Genomic DNA, 20,680 nt, shown 5'->3' with positions numbered 1-20,680 from the left:
AATTGTCCGGTGCAAACAACGGTCATATACCATCGCCCACACTGTCAACTGTACATCGGTGGATCGTATTCCTCTTGTAATAAGGTCCACCGATGTCCAGTTAGGAGTGTTGCTGTTTGTACAAGTGGCCTAACGGCCTAGTGATCAAATATACAAGAAAACACCCTTATTCATATGGTAACAAAAGGTGGGTTACGTTATATTTGACCACTTTGGGCGTCACTATTTTGAAACTAGCTTGTATAATGAATATCTGATTTTCACGCGACATTTCAAAATAATCAAGGTTATAGTTATTTAAATCTAACAGTAAGTAACTGATAAGCGCTCACACGGAAAATTATTTCGATAACGAAGTTATAGAATCTGATAATGAGAACAAATGTATTGCACAATGGTTTTTTCATTAAATGCCTCTGAAATGATTGTATACCTACGCAATTACGTATAGCATTATCCAAGGTCATTTTCATTTGCAGAAATTTGATTTATGCCACTCCGTATCTCGTATCAGTAACAAATCAATGTGATTGTCAGTGTGACAATGTACAAAGCTAGTGGCATGGCACCTAAATCATTTTTTTATACCTAATTTAAAATAGATGTCATATAATAATAAAAAAAAACCTTTTGGTTTTGTTATATGTATGTTTGAACATACCTACGTGTATTTTACAAAACACAACCATTTAAAATTGCTTTAACCTTTGAGAGGTTTTTGCGCTCATATGGTCTTTCCTTGTTTTTTCAAGCTATAAAAACTCATTAGGAATAAGGAAAATACAAGACGCAGTTGAAAGTCATTTTTGCATCATCCTATCATCACACCAACCGGTTCTTTCTATATTTTTATTGGACTGTTCTAAATTTTATAATACTAACTTATTTCGCTATTGTACCATCGCTGTTACCTGACAATTCGTAAACATTATTGAGACAAAACATAAGGTCCACCGAAGGTCAGTTAAGAGAGTTGCTGTAAGTAAGCCCATTGATAACTCATTTTATTTATTTATCCCTAAAATTTGAATCAGGCAACAAGGCCCATATTACAAACAGCTTTTAGCTTATCTTACATCTACATTTTGTAAACTTAAAAAGTTAAAACTAAACACTCCCTTTCCCCACAATCTCTACCGCACAAGCCCTACCCCCAGTACCCCCTAATCCCTACACAATCGCAAATCCCTTGAATCAACAAGACACATATTTTTGCGCGCTCCGATGTGTAATATTATTGCATAAACACATAATATCTGCATGTAACAATAGTGCAAACTTAATATGAATGTTATCAGTACACGTTGTCCTGGACGTGCTAAAGCAAGGACGTAATGATTTTTGCTGGTTGTTTCAAATAGGTACAGTCAGCAGCTGAAGTTGCTAAGCCGGCGAGGTGTTCAAAATTAGATGCGTGTCCATATGCGTGTTCTTATTCTCTTAAAATAATGTCGCGTCAAGATAATTTTGAACACCTCGCCCGCTTAGCAACTTCTTCTGCTGACTGTACCTACGTTCCATGCCACGTAACTTCTTTGAAAATGCTATAAAATCGTTGTAGCTTTTAGCACGCGTAATAGACCATTAGCTATTTTCCTTTAGTCGTAAAATGGACTTTATGCCGCGAATGACCATTTAAAACCAATAAAATGCTGTAACTATTATAGTAATCGAATATTTATTTAAAGAATTTTCCAGTGAATAGAAAATACATAAGTTTATCTTGTACATACAAGAACTACCACTATAACAAATAACAACGCTTTAATATACCAAGCGCTATACTCCATTTCTGTCGTAGACGGAGCGACATTTTTTGCAGAATGTATTTTGCTTACGCCAACTGGAAATGCCAATGTCGGCATTTAACTAACATTTCTTAAACCGTATTGCAACTCCTTATGGTCTATAATTGTTTAGTCAAGTTACAAACGGGAAAATAAATCCGCCTGTCCTCAACAGCAAATATAAACCGGGGATTTTCAACACGTAAATCGGTTTCGGAAAACTGTCATTTATTTAGAATTGATTGACATATAGATCATTCCCATAAAATGGGCGCTAACGACAGATAACAAGCGTATACGAGTTAGGTAAATATTTTGAGCACTTTTACTATTAGCGGTATCGTAACTCGACAGTCACGATCTTCTCGAAAATCGCAGGAATCTAAATAACCGAAGTCCATTTTTGTACATGGGATTATAATCTCAATTTCTAGAAGGTTATGATAAAAAATACCGCGGGTAAGTAATACGAGGATTTGGACAAACTGGAAACTTAGTGACAGTTACGGTTTTCTGTCATATGATATGAAAACTTCTTTAAAAAGATAGTAAGCGACCGGTTTCCATATTGATGTACGTCATTCTGTAAGACTAGAGTGTTGAATGAACGGGTACCGTTATGTGTAACAGAAACCATCACTTGGCAATAACCGTCACTTAATGAGCATTTAGTGGAACTGTGCTACGGTTGCAGTAGGACTAAGTGTATGTTGATATGACTTTTTAAAACAGTGAACCCTTCTGAAAAATGGCCCACTTTTTCTCAGGGATGGCCAGAATGGACCTTCAGTAGACACAAATCCCAACTTATATTATAAATGCGGATGTAACTCTGTCTGTCACCTCTTCGTGTTTAAACCACTGAACCGATTAACATAAAAATTGTTATGGAGATAGATTGAGGCCCGGAAAGACATAGGACATTTTCACCAAACATCATCATTCCACGCTGACGAAGTCACGGGAATTAGCTAGTTGTTAAAATTTACTTAGGATTTATGTCGGTATGTCTAATTTTGGGCAATTGATGATTCATAAATGTAAACCTTATCGAACAGACATAAGATCCACCGAGGGTCAGAATTAATGTTGCGCATGTAAATCGTAATATGCAAAACACATTTTTTTCAGACACTTTAATTCTATCTCGATAGGTATCAATTTAATAAAATAAGTGGCCATTTAAAGTTGTTGCCAAACATTTTCCACCTCTTTTCATATAAGATTCATATAAAAATCACTATAAAATCATTCAAATCGCACGAGATGGGATTAAAGGAGATACAATATCTCACGTCTAGACAATGTTTAGGCCTTTATCTCAAAACATAATCGATTGATCCTACGCAGAATCGATTGAGATAAAATCTTTTATTTGTTTGTATTCCGTTGTGATGATTCTGCGAAGAGATATGCAAATCTTTATTGCTAAAACCAAAATAAAAAGGAGTAAAGAGGGACAAGTTTGTTTTATAACTAACATAGTGTATATAGATAGGACTTTAACAATAACTTTAGAAAAACATGTGGAACTAGTAAAATCAAATCTATTTCTTAAATAGGCGATTTAATACAATTGTTTTTCCCTTGGACTTTTCAAATTTTATTTATGTCTTAAATTACAACTTACCTATTTAAACATTTTCGAAAAAGCTATGTGGAATTTAAGCATCTGCAAATAAAAAGCGGAAGTAAATCCAGCAAGTCTGCTTTCACAATTCAATGGTAAGTATAGTTTTGTGTACATATATTGTGACAAGATTTTTCTATAGTTTAGTATTTTCAAATGAGAATCATGTGTTTTGTCTCGTCTCGTCACTAACAAAAACAATTTTATCAAAGTCTAAATGCAATTATAAACATTTTCAGAATAATTTGCATTGGCTGGTTAATGCCGCTTAATGCATTGAATTTTTCCTGTTTTTATAATATCCCTTTCAAATACCTATTTGAAAGGGATATTATAAAAACACACAAATGAGTATAATGTGCAAATAACAAAGGGAAAATACCGATTAATGCGTGGTCTTGTGACTGTGACGTCACACGTTAGGTAAGCAATTATACACCGAGGCCAATAACGAACGTTCAACTTTTTTGTCTGTCTGTATGTTACGCGTATGCGATGCGGTATCTCAGCAGAAAGGTCAAACAAAATAGTTTTTTTTCTAAAGTTCGTTCCATCCAGTCATCCACCGAAGTTAATAAAATTGACCTTCGGTGGATCTTAGATAGTCATTCTAATTTAAGTATAATATTCTCGTGAGACTCAAATATTTAAAAAATATTTTAAACGGGTCACTATAATATTATTAGTTGAATAAACATTTGACACGTTCCGAAGTATCGATCTGTTTTGAGGATTTTCGACTCGAACATTTCGAGCATTTATTCGTCTTAATAATACGTGAGTAGCCCGTTTAAAATAATTTTAATACTTAGTCTATTAACAGACTCCGTCTAAGCTAACTATGCACTTACTTGTCAAACGTCATATTCCTATGAAAATATAGTTGCAGCGAAATCAGTGCAAAGTTATTTTGTAAACCGTTGACTTCGCTAATGACATCATCGTGTGATATAGGATTAATGACATATGACAGACGGATCCGCTATTGTCATGAACTCATGAACGTTTCAACAAAGCTGAAAGCCTGTACAATCGAGCTCATAAATATTTATGTATATGCATATTTTTTTCACCTTATTGCAATGGATGAAGACCAGGTGAAGAAATGTTTACATATTTATGAACTCGAAGGTAACACCATTATTGACCATCTGTGGCACTTATGTCTTCGAGATAGTGTTTGAAATATTATAATTAAGTTAACTGTGTGTATGATGGTACCGCTCGTGGCTTTATAGTAACAATATTGCTGACCAATGGTAGTCTTTATACCGTGGCAATAAGGTTTACGAAAGGTCTATAAATGATGGCACAAGGCACCTTGAAGGTCACTTGGTGCTATCAAGTACTAAAAATCCATTAGAAGTACATATTAGTAGTTCATTAGCAGAATTCATCTGCGTTGCCTTGAAACTGACTTCCAAAGGATGTTACAACTTACAAGTTTTAATAAATTTTGAGTTTTATTTTCAAATATTTCTTTTATTACGATTTTACCAATGCATTTTAAATGTAAGATCAGCAGTTAAAACTACTTATACAAAAGGGTTAGGCATGGCATTATACAAATATACACCCAAGAACAGTGAAAACGGTATGACACATTCCAGACAGTGACGCGTTTACATTGCTCTGAGCTAAAGTATACTAAATACTTAGGTACCTAGTATACACCTGAAAGTGACTATAGTCAAGGAATTGTATTTGTACCACGTCGTACCTTGTCACAGTGACAATAATATGAGAACCGCGCCGGCTTTCATTAATTTTCACTGTGACAAGATACGAATGACACAGAAATCAAATTTCTTGATCAGAATTTCCGTGGCATTTTTGTCTATAGATAATATAATTATATTAACGTTGACGTTATAGGTATATCGAATAAAAAGTATGATTATTGAGCACATAAACGGGATATAGCCATCTATTTAGCGTATTAATACTGTATTCTGAGGAGCACGGGATACAGGCATTAAAATATGCAGTTATTACAAATGCCTGTTTTATAAATATTATGTAATATAAGAATAGGCACATGAATATACAATAAAATAACGCATCATTATATTAGCTTACATGAATGAATAACACGAATAAACTGAAAAAAAAAAATACACAAAAAGAAAACATATAATCTAATATTAATATCTAAGGCACTCGTACCAAGACGCTGTTAGAACCTTCTCAAAATAAACCCACATCTCTTGACATGTAAATTTAAATTATAAATGACAAAATGTCAAGAAATAATGGATGACCGGAAATTGACAGCATTTACAAATCGCACCTAAGATCCACATCTATTCTTGAAGTCCAAGTTACCTTATCGCAGATATATACACGTATATACAATTATACATACAGTGAAGTGTTAGTAAGCAGTGAGTAGTTAACAGGTTTATATATAACAATAGTATAGTAGAATCTAAGATCATATAAAAATGCGACACAGTATCGACAACATTGAGAAATTCTTCAGCAATTCAAATATCGATAGATACCTATATTTTGAGCCTAATTTAGTCTAAAATGTCCAAAGATGACTCTGCAACTGACTGTACCTCACCTGAGGTATTAAGGCCGGGCGTGTATTTACCACGAACGAGACACGTGTTCACACACCGAGCTACCTCGCCTGGCAATTTCCTCGCGAGGCGGCTCATTCTGAGGCGACACGAAAATCGAAATTTGGTTCTCTTGCATATTCATTCAAGTCTGATAACAAAATTCCGATTTTCACGGTAGTCTCAGTGTGGCTTTATCGACACTTTATTGAAGTGTTCAAATTTCTCAATGTGTTGAACTGTTTACCCACACATAGCATACATTACCCAACTACAGTGTAAATTATGTATTACTGACCACGGTAAGAATTCCAATGACTCCTGCTTATCCCGCATACTAAACAGCAAGCAAGAAAAAGTTAGCTCGTTTCTACTGGCAGCTGTTATTTTGATCATTCAATTTTCAGTTCAAATTAGTCTTTATTTACAGCTAAATTAAGTTTAACATGCTGTCGTTATTACTTTGGAAAACTCATATTTCTACAATACAATGATTTAGTTACAATATCTACGATTAACGTCGATCAGAAGAGAGGATCAATTTTAATGTTCATCCTGCGGCGTTATCATGGTCGTATTTTTATCACTTGTCATGTCATGCGTCAGTTTCGCACTTGCATACTTGTTAGAACGTGACAGGCATGATAACGGGTGACAAAAAACCGACTATCTTAGCCCTACTGGTCTAAGACTAGTGTGTCATCTAGATCTAGACTAGCGCGAATCATTTAAATTTTAAACCATCTACATCACGCTACTATCAAATTTTAGTCTAAAGGCCTTCCTGTTTAATAGGTACTTCATATGAGATCTCTGTATAATCTAAGAGTGACTATCACAATATTCATATTTCATGTTTGTATTTCCATTTCCAGTGTGAAAGTTTGGATGATTGGTGCACTTTTTGACCTCTGGACATAACAACGGTAAAACACGAGTTTTCCAAAGCAATGAATCTTCAATCAAGGTTCAAGTTAGTTTTAAATATAACTCACATAAACCTGATTATCTATCTAAGGTAAATATTAGCACGTGCACGCGACCTTTGGTCAAATAATAAAACTGTCAGGTTTATGTAAGCAGCAGCAGATTGATTGTCGGCGCGTCAGATGTGAGCTAAACTCAAAATAACACGGTTATCGAGTGAAGACCGTCTAGCGTAGACATAATAATGATATAGTGCATAATTGTTTTCCATCGTATTTTCTCGGAAACTTTCGTATTTGTCATGCTAGTTCAGTCAACCTCAGTATTTTATGTACCGAGACCACACAAGTAATAGTATTATCATCCGAGACTGAGTGAAATAGTAAGACACGTTCTTACGTTTCCGTGAAAACACGATGGAAAATAATTATGCACTACATTTGTAGGTACCAATGACTCGGATGGTTGTATGAAACTTACGTAACAGAACGTAAGTTTTGTATTTTTATACGTTGCCAAGGCAACAACACATACCACTATTTATTTGTTTATGGTATGTTGTTTTAAAATTAGTAACATTGCCCCTTTCAATGGTTTCATGAATGCAGACACTTGGAGATTAAGCTGGGTGTAGACTAGAGAGCGAGAACGCCCGAAACAAGCCGCTTCATAGATACTTCAGTCTAAAATAAGTCTGCAACAATTTTGATAGCACCCGCAGTGCATTAGTAGGTACAAACATGGGGCGTAAGTTGAATATTGCAAACGATCGAGAGTAAGTTAAATCGCGACGGCTTGCCGGAGCGATTTATAGACTCGCGTTTGCAATATTATTACGCCCCGAGTTACACACAATGTTTTTCATCACACTTGCGATACAAAAATTAAATATAAAGACAAAAAACTGTTAATTATGGCACTAGAAATTTCATAACTCATTTACTGAGCGATTGTGATAAAAACGTTATTTGTATGTCAACTTTCATGGAAGTTTGATGTTTGAAATTACACTTGCACTGCGTGTGCTATCAAAATCGTTGCCGACTTTTCTTGATCTAACTCTATATGTAAGTACATTTACAATTACTTTTCATTAGTAAGCTAAGCCTACTCACAAAATTAATAAGGCATGAGTCATTATGCCAGAAATTAACCATTCGGTTTATTTAATTTCAACAAAGATATCATATAAATAATCCTGTCATGAAAATAATTATTTTCTTAAATGTGCAGCAATAGTCTCGCCACGCTCTCTTATCTAAACTTGATTTTGACGTCGCAACACAAACATTGACAGGCACCGACAACCATCATACGGTTCCCTAGCAACCGACACGCAACTTTCAAGACTTTGGTGATTTGCCAAGCCTTGGAGTGTTTGGACTGTAATAGAAATACGTGTGATTCATAAATACGTGAATTGGGTCTGTTCGGTGAAAATAGGTAAATTACGTAAGAGTCTACTGATTGTTTGGGTTTTTTACAGCCCGATTGATAATAGGTACAATGTTTAATGATATTTTTTGGGTAGTTAATGGGTTTATAAAAGCAAGATTTAAAATGATCAAATGTGTTGATATTGATAGTAAAAATTGCAGTACAATTTTTAAGGCTTTTAAAAATTGTACTGCAATTTTCGGGTTCGGCTTAAGGCATTCACATTGGAGGCGCATCAGAACGCCGATCCGGTGTGCGAGCGGGACATCGCTAGCGTGCAAAGCGCTGTGATGCCCACACATCGGAGTGGCATGCGAATCACATGTGTTAGAAAGTCTTAAAAGCTGCGTTCGACTTAAGGCGATTCCACACAGACCGAGCACGCGAGGCGGCGCGTTCTGTGTGGACCCGCCTTTAGAATCAAGTGTAACTTTATTAGAACGTTGGTGCCGTATGTACACATACGTACCCCAGTTGGACGTGACCGACATTTCTGTTCTGGTCGTCGGATATCAGCGCCCGCGTCATGGACTCAGTGGTACCGGCCCCGCCCTCGTGCTAGCGGACAAACATACACATCAACGGACACACCCCTGAAGCTGATGATAATTGTTGAACCGAAGGTTGCCGAAACGCGGCACTCGCGGCTACCTTATCCCAAAAAACATCATACACAACAAACACTTTTAATTGACCATCAGTAAATCTATCTTTGCAACATGGACCTAAAATACCTTAGTTTTAACGTCGCCAAGATGTCTCAAATCCGGACTGTCCCGGAGTGAGATTGTGTGTGTGCGAAATCAGTGTGACGTGTTCACACAGCTCCATCTTAGCGACTTGGTTTCGTTGTATCTTCGTCCATGTTTTGCAATAAGCTTTACGGATTTTCAATCAACAGTACAGTGTTGGCAGTACCCGTATGTATTGGGAAAATTTGAGTTTCTTGGGATCAGGCTCGCCGATTCCTGTTGTAGTAAAAAAATAGCACCAGCTCGGTGCCTAGCTACGAAGCGTTTGCTGTTAGTCGTGATCGTGATTAAAATACAGTGTATCAAAACGCTCGTGTTCTACGACATGAATAAAATAAATGACATGCACAAACGATACAGAAAGCATGACGGAATGGAAATAAAGGAACCAATTGACGAACCTATGGACTTCAAAAATAAAGTATGTTTTAGTTAGTATCTCACTCAGGCAGCTTGGTTAGCACGCTCTATAAAGGGCTCTTTGGATGGTCTACTAAGCTCATTCCACACAGTTGTCGTGTTACGTTCATGATATAAGTACTATAAACCGGCGGACTCCAATGCTTGCCTGAGTGGTGACCGGTAGACTCCTGTGTCAGCGTCACAGTACAAGCGCTGAAAAACAACATCGCTTTGGTATGTGTTGACCTCGACAAGTGCAGTGAGTTATCAAAAGTAGAAGTCAACGCATAGAGAGCGTTTAAATAAAGGCATACCCCAGTTTGAGCGCTTGCCCGCCCGCCATGAGCCCCTCCTCCCCCAACAGGGTAACTTGTTCCTCCTCACGCGACGGGTCCGCCATCTTGGACACACACGCGCCGAAATGGCGCCAAGGTCAATGACACGCAACCAGAGTCACATAAGCGTTAAATCTTGATTGATCGCGCGGCCTTGCTTTGAATCGATTTCAAGCCTTTTAAACAGTTTTGTTTGACAAATTGGCAACAATGGAGCGTTTATCACTGACGTAGAATAAACAGGAATGTGACATTGGCTGCGTGGTTATTAAGTCACTATTGTATAGCATCACCTTCGTCTATCTATGCTTATTTTAAATTGTTTTTGAAGCCCAACTTTCATGTTCCTTGAGCAAAGGCGAAGGCATTGTTAAGACCCACAACCTTTTAAAAGAAAAATGTTAAGATTCATCAAGAAAAACAAGTGTAGGATAGTATTGTTGTTCTGCAACATTAAATATTAAAACGATTTTGATGTAATTCACGCAGGACAACTGATTGCCAATAAGACAATCGCAAAGTGTGGAACAATCAATTAGTACAATTGTCGAGTGCTTGTGAATCTTAAGTTTATATTAATATAGATTTTATGAAACACTGACCAACCAAAAAATAAATAAAAAAGAAGATGGTATAAATAATATAAAAGTCTGAAGGTGGGGCTAATTTTTTTCTACAACAGTCCGACCTTGTTAAACTTTTCGTGTTGTCTAATTTTAGCTCTGGTCAAAAGGCTATAAATTCATGCATACAGCTTGACGATAAGCCTCTTTTAAGGCCTTAAAATGATCATAAATCTATAAGACCTAAGTTGATGTAATAGAGGTAAATCAAACATGTTTAACAGTTATCATGTTTACCGCGTCTCGTGTAAGGTCTGTATCTTATCAAAGTTATCAAGCTTTAATTACCTACATGTAATCAATATCTAAAAACGTTATGTAGGTAAGTGATTTTTTTGTCATGTGATTGTGATGGCGCTGAGGTCGTCAGGAAAATACGGTCATTAGAAGAACATTTGCTCAAAAATATAGTTATGTAACGCTTGTTAAAGACGCACGTTTTTGAACATTTTGTGAGGTTAGGAGCTATCATTACGTTATTATAGTTAGACCAAGAAGTCTACAACGATTTTGATAGCATACGCAGTGCAATTGTTATTTTAATCGTCATAATATCATAGAAGTTTGACGATTAAAATAACACTTGTACTGCGTGTGCTATCAAAATCGTTCCAGACTAATCTTGGTACAAATCTAAATAATATTGTATTTGTCGTCGTGTTCGTCATACTTTATTCTCGTCAGGTTTTCTGTACGTTTACATACTTTTCCGTCTTATTTTTGAATATCTATTCTATTACCTATTAAACAAATTATTCTCACTATCTGTAGTCCCCGTCAGGGTCAGTCTATTTAGCAAGTGCCTAATCGGTCTATGACCCGTTAAGGGGCTCAATAAATAAATGTCAGTCAGTTAACGAGTCAAAGTTTGTCAGCAATGAATAAGTAGGAAAATCAACAAAGCTGTATTTCCTTCGTCAAAGAACGCCTTTTTTGCCCTAATTAAAGTCAAGCGCCGAGTCCTAACGCCCCAGCCCCAAAGTCAAGTCAGTCTGTCCCTGTCCTATCCTATCAACAAAGGATGGATGTGGATGATTCTTACCTCGTCGAAGAACACCTGAGTCTTTCTGAGGATGTGTTTCAGCTCTGTGAGCTCGAGGTAATTTCTCTTGAGAGCCTCGGCGTTTTGGTTGACCTCGCGCAGCTCGTTCTCCAGCTTTTCAAAGGTGGCCTGTGAAAAATACTCAAGATGTAACAACTTTTGTATAAGTGTCAATAGGGCATAAATTTTACGCTAAATAATAAGGAACCAGTAGTGGTAACTATAAATACATAATTATAACGATCTAACTTATTATCTTAAAAAAAGTCAAGACTTTTTTTCAGCGATGATTGCGATTATTGATATTTGTACAAGCTAATTTTGGGAAACTTCCTAACCTAGCTTGTATTTTGGAATTTCTATTTAAATCAGTAGTACTACAAAAATATTCTACTCGTCAAGGTATTTTAGTATTAATATACGTTAAAAATGTTGCATCTCATACGAATCTCATATTAGGTAGGTACAGGCAACTTCTGCTGCTTACTGTACTGACTCACGTGTGAAAATAATGACAGCAGTACTGTTTGCTGAGAAAAACCGTCATTGTGACGTCACGACGTAATTGTTATAATTGAGTGGCAATTAATATTGTGTTTTCGTAGACCGCGAGATATTCCAGTGTATCATGCGATTTAATTATACGTACTTACTTCAATACTAATGACAAGTCATTGTGACAGTAAATACAGTGATTTTCTTGACATTGGAGTTAACAATTTTTGGTTTATACCTAACGACCTTACGAAAGATTGCCTAGTACAAACAGCAGCTCTCTTAACTGGCCATAGGTGTACCTTATGCCTTTTGTAATAAGGTTCACCGGTGGACAGTGAACAATCTGAGCGATGGTACATTAGTATTGTTCATGGCGGAAAGGAAACTAATACCTACCGACGACGGATATAATTAACGACTTGTAATGAACGGAGGAAGTTGAAACAAAGTGCGTGATGTGCATGGTCTCGATACAAGTATCAAACATGCTGCGAACTCAACGGAGAAGTTATTTGAAATGGAAGAATGTCTACAAACCTACATAAAGGAACCTAATGCTTGTCTGTAGATACTAATATGAACTATCGAGAACGATCATCGTGTTGCTCCCATCCTCCAAGTATCTCCAACATGGGAATTCAATCACGACGAATCTCCTTCCATAGGTAACAAAGTACTTACAGGAGGAACTCAAAGCATTTCTTCTTCTATACTCTTACCACTAGTCTAGAACTAGATACATCATCTCCCTAAGCTGAGGAGCCTGGATTTTCAACATGGGGATCCCGTCTCGTCGGATCTCCTGGAGGTAGCGGAGCTTGCGCATCTTCTCTAAGTAACAGACTACATAAACGAAGTGGAATCATGCTTTGTATTGTCCTTACCTCAAGATCGATCATCTCCCTCGGTTGGGGTGCCTCAGGGCACTCCCCTGGGATCTCCAGCATGGGGATCCTGTCTCGTCGGATCTCCTTCTCGAGGCCGAGCTTACGTTCATCATTTCCCTCGGCTGGGGTGCCTCACGGCACTCCCCTGGGATCTCCAGCATGGGGATCCCGTCTCGTCGGATCTCCTTCTCGAGGCCGAGCTTACGTTCATCATTTCCCTCGGTTGAGGTGCCTCAGGGCACTCCCCTGGGATCTCCAGCATGGGGATCCGGTCTCGTCGGATCTCCTTCTCGAGGCGGAGCTTACGTTCCATCTCGTCACATCTTCTCTAAGTAACCTACATAAACCAACGCTTCCCTGGCACGCTTACCTCAAGATCGATCATCTCCCTCGGTTGAGGAGCCTCAGGGCACTCCCCTGGGATCTCCAGCATGGGGATCCCGTCTCGTCGGATCTCCTTCTCGAGGTAGCGGAGCTTGCGCTCCATCTCGTCGCAGCGGCGGACCTCGTTGACGAACTTGCGTTGGAAGGCATTGACGTCTGGATTTAACTGTGGAAGAAATCATTAATTAAGAATTTAACTAAGTTCAATGTTCATTGGCGTATACGCGTTCTTTAACTAAGAATATATATGTCGGCGGCCGATCGTAAGATCAGGCAGATCGTAATGTTCCTGTGTAATGTTTTGACGATAGTCACATTAAACCAATATATAGGTAAGATAGGTTCGTTAGGTTGCTTTAGATGGCCGAAGGGCAAACTGCCCAGAAATAGGAGGGCTCCGTCGACTCAGGGAACGAGTCAAAGATTTTTACGTTTCACGATATGCCTAGGAATTTCACGATATGCCTGATCTTACGATCGGCCGCCGACATATATACTAAGATTAAAATGAGGGTTGTTTTGTTTTTGATATCAGAAGTCAGGTACAAGAAGCGATGAAAGCGGTTATGTATGAGAGTAAACGGGCTCACACGAGACGACGACGCCCAGAATCGCGCAAAGTGGGGGAAAGCAAGTAGGAAAGCGGACCAGGGTCCAGGGTCCAGGTTATGCTAGGTAGAAGAAGTACGGTACAAGAATGAGGTTGATTGAAAAATCTGCTTCAGATGAAATAGTGTTGATGTTTCTTTCCAAAAAAGTGTAAACATATCCTTGACGTCGACTGTACTCTATAATTGGCAATTGATTATTGCATGCTAGTTTTTGATCCGTCTTAATGGGGCTCAAAGCAAATTATGTATACTTACTTATATGTGTGCCTACTTGGTAAAATATTGAGTCTAAAGGGACGCCTACTTGATGCATCGAGTACCATTATGATTCATTTCAATAGCCAATAATTCATTTCATTACTTGTTACGCGATGTCACTTCGTAGTACGATCTAATTTTCCTATTAAATACATAAATAAGTGGTCATTCGTAAACCTTATTACCACGGAATAGAGTTCACTAATGGTCATTTAAATGTTATTTGTGATTTGTATTATACATGTCGGAAATGTATGTGGGCAGTGGAGTGATTGAACTGAACTATATTGAAGGTCACTTAACTCGAATACAGGCAGTAATAATATTGCAATATCAATTAGTTTTAAGTTAGATGCATACTTAATGGACAATAGTTTCAATAAAAACCGGGCAAGTGCGAGTCGGACTCGCGCACGAAGGGTTCCGTACCATAATGCAAAAAAACAAAAACAAAAAAAAAAGCAAAAAAAAAACGGTCACCCATCCAAGTACTGACCACTCCCGACGTTGCTTAACTTTGGTCAAAAATCACGTTTGTTGTATGGGAGCCCCATTTATATCTTTATTTTATTCTGTTTTTAGTATTTGTTGTTATAGCGGCAACAGAAATACATCATCTGTGAAAATTTCAACTGTCTAGCTATCACGGTTCGTGAGATACAGCCTGGTGACGGACGGACGGACGGACGGACGGACAGCGAAGTCTTAGTGATAGGGTCCCGTTTTACCCTTTGGGTACGGAACCCTAAAAATGTAATAGAAAGTATATTTTGAGTTATAGTCTAGTGAGTCTAGTCAACCCTAGTCTACACTCTACTAGCTAGACTCAAGTCTGATAAAATTTTAAAAAAATATTTACACAAATTGTATGTAAGTACGACTGAAAACGTTAAATAAAATCAGACCTATGTAAAATATGTAATGTCTACCAAATGTGCTATCTGTCTGTATCTCTTAATTATAGTAAGGCCTGATTCGAAACAAATTTGACAAATTCAGAGTGATTTTTCTTGGATATTTTCTAGCTTACTTTATATATACACTACGACATTATAATTATCAGAATCACAAAATTATTATACCAAAAAAATTTTTTTTTATCAATTCTAAGATGATCAAAAAAATCAAATAAACGCCGCCTTCTTTTTAATTAGGCGCCAAATTGCTGTCAAAAACTTGATAAGTATGGAAGAAACTTGCACATAACTAATTTCCAACATAACCTGTTACCTAATATTATACCAATACTGAAAGGTAATTTCATTGCAATATCCATGAAACAATGAGGATCTAGACATATCTTCAAATATCTGGCGTATCAGGAATTTCGTCGATGTGGTGTCAGTTACCGGGCATTGGTTACTTTTCGACAGAGAAATCGACACCAACATCACTAAAAAAAACGGTTCGCAGCTTTAGTTTAATAATGCGGATTTCCAATATTACTTTGATAATATTTGGAGATGATCCACGATGTTTATGAGGCAATCAGCATGCTTAAGCCAGTACCCTCGAAATCGGACCAAAAAACTTGATTCAACAAAGTCCCACAGTATTGACCTATTGAACGGTATGGAGTGGAGTGTCCAAGGAATTAGTTCGTTAAAACAACAAAAACTATATGCAATATAATATTTCAAAATAAACATTGTTCTTGATAGGACTCAAACTAAGAAACTGTCAAAAAACACTGTCGGATGTATGATGGAGGGCATACAACAAAACTAACGACAGGAGCGGGAAGAAATGGAAAATGATGAATTTACTTATAAATAACAATTTTTAAACAAATTTTCAATAAATTATGGAAAAACAAATCTTGTTTCAGCTAGCTTCAGTACCATTAATAGGGTTTTCAATTTGGCAGATTGAATTCGAATCAGGCCTTATGTACAGCTTAAAATCTTAGACGTTCGAAACATAAAGTAATAAGAATCATATATACATATTACTAATTGTTTTGTTTAGGTGCATGATTCAATTAGTTAAGTGAGGGCTTCATTCGCCAACAAACTGGTTACAGTTTTTTGTTAATGAGCATGTACCTTTTGTGTAAAAAAAAATGTAATAAAAATAAAGATAATACTCGAATCACTTCAGATTTGTCAGCCAGCATGACCCACTTTTCACTAGAAAGTATTAGGAATTTGGATCCGTGATAAGAGATCTCTAATCTTAAGTAGAATCTCAGGACACTTGTAAATCTTGTGATTGCGACTTGGCGTCAGCGTCATGTTATGAATGATATGATATCACACCTAACTATACGTATTTATCTACTGAACATCTCGTCATTTTCTTATAACAATGAGTTGGCAATACAATCGTCATTTCTGTGAAAAGCCGGAAGTATTTTTAAATAATATATGAGGTAGGTAAGCGAGCGCACGAACCACCCGATGGTTGGTACCTGCAAAAACAATGACACCTACAACATCATGGGGGATTGCAAGTGCTTTGCCGGTATTTAACCTCGTAAGTGCCCGTGTACTTGTACAAATACAAATTTGTTCGAGTTTTGAACTCATAAATAAAAGAAAGTTCCAAATTCAAAAGCGCCAAAACTGCCCTGGGTCTTACAAGGTTAAGATGAGAATACGCTCTTTTCTTGAAGGTTTGAAGGTAGCTGTCTATCTCTTCTAATATAGTAGACATTCTGTCTGTATGTCTGTTAGCTGTTCACGCTTTCGGCTGAAGTGGAGATGAGCGAAGGTGAGAGGAAACATGGGGGAATGAACCTTGCATGGTTGTAATCCTATCTTCTCCGCTCCGCATGATTACAAACACTGCTATTGGTTGATTCCGTCACGTCTCCTCTCCATTCATCGCCGCCTCAGAGGAAAGGCAGCCTAAACCGCTGAACTGATTTAGTTACAATTTGGTACAAATATAGTTTGAGTACCGAGGAAGGTACAGGTCTTCTTCTTCTTCCTCGGTCCCTCATTGCTGAGGATCGCGACCATGTATGCTTCGTCTCCACAGTATGCGATCATAGGCCATATGGGTCACGCACTACTTGCAGGGTCATAGGTCAGGTACAGGTTTAGTTAGTATTAAATAAGCAACAATTCATTGCGAGGAATCCTAGGGAAGCCCCACTCGCTCCCACCGTTTCCATAGCTCTAAATACCTGACTCCATGCGCGAATAGCAACTGTTTTTTAGCCTTGGCCATGACAGCTGAACAGGTCGCGTAAATAGATAATTGAGTCAAACTAGTCAGCGCTAACCATACATATTAGACCTATTACCATAACAGGTTTATCAATCTGACTGCTCGCATCCAAATTAATAGATAGTATAGTATACAATTATATCTGTATAGTGTATAATCATTTTATTTAATAAATGAATTGATGTTTGAGGAGACAAGGCTTATGTCATGTCTAACACTCACGATGACTCACGCTAGACCGGCCCGGGCCCGGGCCGAGGCATCCGACATGTCATTTTCCATAGATAACGTAGCGCCGGAAGCTCCGGCCCGGTTTAGCGTGAGTCGTCCTTTAAGAACCTTTCTGCCCAAAAAGTCAATGGTTTTACATAAGCCAATACATAATATTAAAAATATTTTAGCGCCATCAGAATTGTGGTACTAATAACAAGTCATAAATGACCATTGATGGACCTTAATGTATTAGCAATAAGGTTTACAATGAGTAAATTATGTATGAATGACTGAGCATTAACACGTAAGTGTAAAGATTGCCTGTTAAACGCCAACATTAACAGTTTGAAGTTATGATTTATTTACATTTAAGTATTGGCTATCGTTAAACTTTATTGGCAAACTAATGATATGTACATTGAACTACATATATTGTTTTAAGAAAACATTATGAAATTATGATATTTTAATTGATATTGTTCATTTATTCGAGATGAAAAGTCCTTTTGTAACAAGGAATCTAGGAACCAACTGTGCAACTTGGTAAGGGTGCTTACTGGGCATTGCGGCCTAAATAAGCACATGCACACCATGGGGAAACGCGACATAGGGCGGTGCAGACTCTGCATGGAGGCAGAGGAGACACCCTTACACATCCTCACAGGGTGCCCTTGCCTAATGCGTACTCGTGACCTAATCTTGGGCGGACACATATTGCGCCCGGAGGAGGTAAAGTCTCTCGAGACCAAAACGATCCTGCAGCTGTTTGAAGTTGCAGGGTTGGATCGAGAGTTGTAGTAGGTGGCGATCACAATAGATCAGGAATGGTCGCTGTGATACATAGGCTTTGGAGCCTTATATAGCCCCTAAGGGGTCATCCATTAATTACGTCACACGAATTTCTAGGTTTTTTGACCCCTCCCCCCCTCCTTGTCACACTTGGTCACATTTGGCAAACCCCTCCCCCCTAGTGTGACGTCACATTTTTTCTACGAAATCGCCAAATCGAATTAAGGGAGTACCTAAGTATTATTAATATTTTATCAAAATATTTTTGACGATATAAATATTAGTCATTTTATAACCCAAAACTGCTTAGGAAAGAAAATTAAACGAATAAAAACGATTTTCGTTTTAAAAACTTGTTTTTTTAAATGTAAAGCGAATAAAATTATTTAAATAAATTTTCGGTTACTGATGAAGTTAAAGTGACGTCACAAAGTTTGTGTCTCCCCCTCCCCCATGTCACAATGTCACATTTTCTTGACCCCCTCCCTCCCCCTAAACGTGTGATGTAATTAATGGATGACCCCTAATAAAGAAGAAGAACAAGGAAGTAAGGCTAGTTTAAGAATAAGATGACCAAGGGACTGCAAAGCGTCTCGGTTTCAGCTTGGCTAAAATGCTTTCGTATGTCTGCCTGTTTCCACTTCTCTACAAATCCCATGTCTCAACCTATTCTAGTGAAATTTGATAAGCAGGTTGTTCAGTGTTTGATTTTTTTTAGTACGCGAGGTCACAGGAGTCACAGAATAATGAGCACGAAAGAGAACGCATCACGCAACTCATGCGTTAGAGAGGGACAATGTATTTTTTAATACAGTTGCTCAAAAAGTGCTACTTTACGTAGCTGTTTAGCGTGCGGAAAGTTGGTTATCTCGAACTAGTGCTTTGTACTTTTCCAATTTTTTTAAATTTATACTTGTTCCAATTCACGGCTACTTATTGATGAGTGTTAATATTAGTTTCCTTTAAACGTCGTAATCAGCATAAAAACCTACCGTTAATGTAAGAATACGAAAAATATTACATATTTCATATTTAATTACTTACCTCTTCATCATTATAACACGTTTATTTTTTAATATTCAATATTGAAAATTTCGTTCTTAATAAGATGACTGAATGGAACGGAATAGCTGTCAAACGCCCATAGATATAATATACTTAAAGACGACGTCTAACCGAGCTGTCACTGTTACCACTTTTGTTTAGTGTACGATTAACAATGTTTTTCTTATTTTTTCGCAACTGTATTAAAAAACGTCGTTCGATACACGTGCGGAAATGTCATTCTTCACTCGTCCCGAGTCTTGCCACTCGCCTGCGGCTCGTGGCAAGATATCTCGGTACTCGTGAAGTAATGACATACCTTCCGCACTAGCATCGAAATGTACTATTGCTGTACAAGTTCAGTTATTACAGTGAGAATTCTGTACACAATATGTACTATTTACTATTCTGTATGCCGAATACAGCAATCTTGAGAATCAGAATAAAGTATATCATTACATAACAATTAGTATGTATGTTGGTAACAAGTCACATGCCTCTGTGTTATCAAATATTGATTAACACTATCATCATTAATTCATTGGTCATAAAAAATTATAAAGGATAAGTGATACTAAAAGATCAATCAAATTATGGCCTAACTGATTATTGATAAGGGTAGGGTAGGGCTTGGAATTCATACTAATATCCATTATTATCATTATTATTCAAAGCCCACTGTGTCCCACTGCTGGGCAAAGGCCTCCCCCCTCTTCCTCCACTCGTCTCTATTTAGTGCAATATCTGGCCAGCCTCTTAAGGAGTCCAAGTTATCCCGCCATCGCCGGCGAGGCCTGCCGGCTCCCCGGTTACACTCGTGGGGCTCCCACTCTGTGGTTAACTTGGCCCACAAGTCGTCCGGTATTCGGCAGACATGACCAGCCCAGTCCCATTTTAACTTGGCCGCTTTCCGAGCTACGTCCATTATTCTAGTCTTAGAGCGCAGTATATCCATACATCGGGGTTTTTGGTGCGTCTTTGTGTGACACGTGCATGCGTGGTTGTACAGTCAGCAGCTAAATTACTAAGCGGGCGAGGTGTTCAAAATGAAATGATTTTAGAGAATAAGTGTGTCAGGGTAATTTTAAACACCTACTCCGCTTAGCAACTTCTGCTGCTGACAGTACAAGCATGTGTGGTTTTACAAGGTTAACGCGTGACATGGTCTCTTTTTGCTCACTAGACTGTGCCTTTAACAACTGCTTGGAGCAGTCAGAGCCAAGCACATTAAAACCAAATAAATCCACACTAATATTATAAACATCTGTCATCTTTGTTACTTATTCACACTTTATGTGTGATAGTTTGGAATTTACTATA

The 20,680-nt window shown here is 37.7% G+C and overlaps 1 protein-coding gene across 2 annotated transcripts in view; it reads right to left on the bottom strand.

Moving 5' to 3' along the window:
- The window catches only part of LOC134664316 (V-type proton ATPase 116 kDa subunit a 1-like), a 65,189-nt gene that overhangs the window by 42,706 nt on the left and 1,803 nt on the right, over window positions 1–20,680 (bottom strand). The window contains exons 2-5 of one of the 2 annotated variants that reach the window (XM_063520886.1): window positions 13,258–13,437; window positions 11,503–11,631; window positions 8,818–8,906; window positions 6,283–6,321 (exon numbers count right to left, since the gene is read on the bottom strand). In XM_063520886.1, the coding sequence (XP_063376956.1) occupies window positions 6,283–6,321; window positions 8,818–8,906; window positions 11,503–11,631; window positions 13,258–13,437 (437 nt within the window). Of the gene's footprint in view, window positions 1–6,282; window positions 6,322–8,817; window positions 8,907–9,816; window positions 9,903–11,502; window positions 11,632–13,257; window positions 13,438–20,680 lie in introns of both variants that reach the window. The other variant, XM_063520887.1, reaches the window with a different exon arrangement.

Source organism: Cydia fagiglandana, chromosome 5, assembly GCF_963556715.1.
Source record: "Cydia fagiglandana chromosome 5, ilCydFagi1.1, whole genome shotgun sequence".
Classification (NCBI taxonomy): domain Eukaryota; kingdom Metazoa; phylum Arthropoda; class Insecta; order Lepidoptera; family Tortricidae; genus Cydia; species Cydia fagiglandana.
This window is presented reverse-complemented; position numbering and strand designations above follow the sequence as displayed.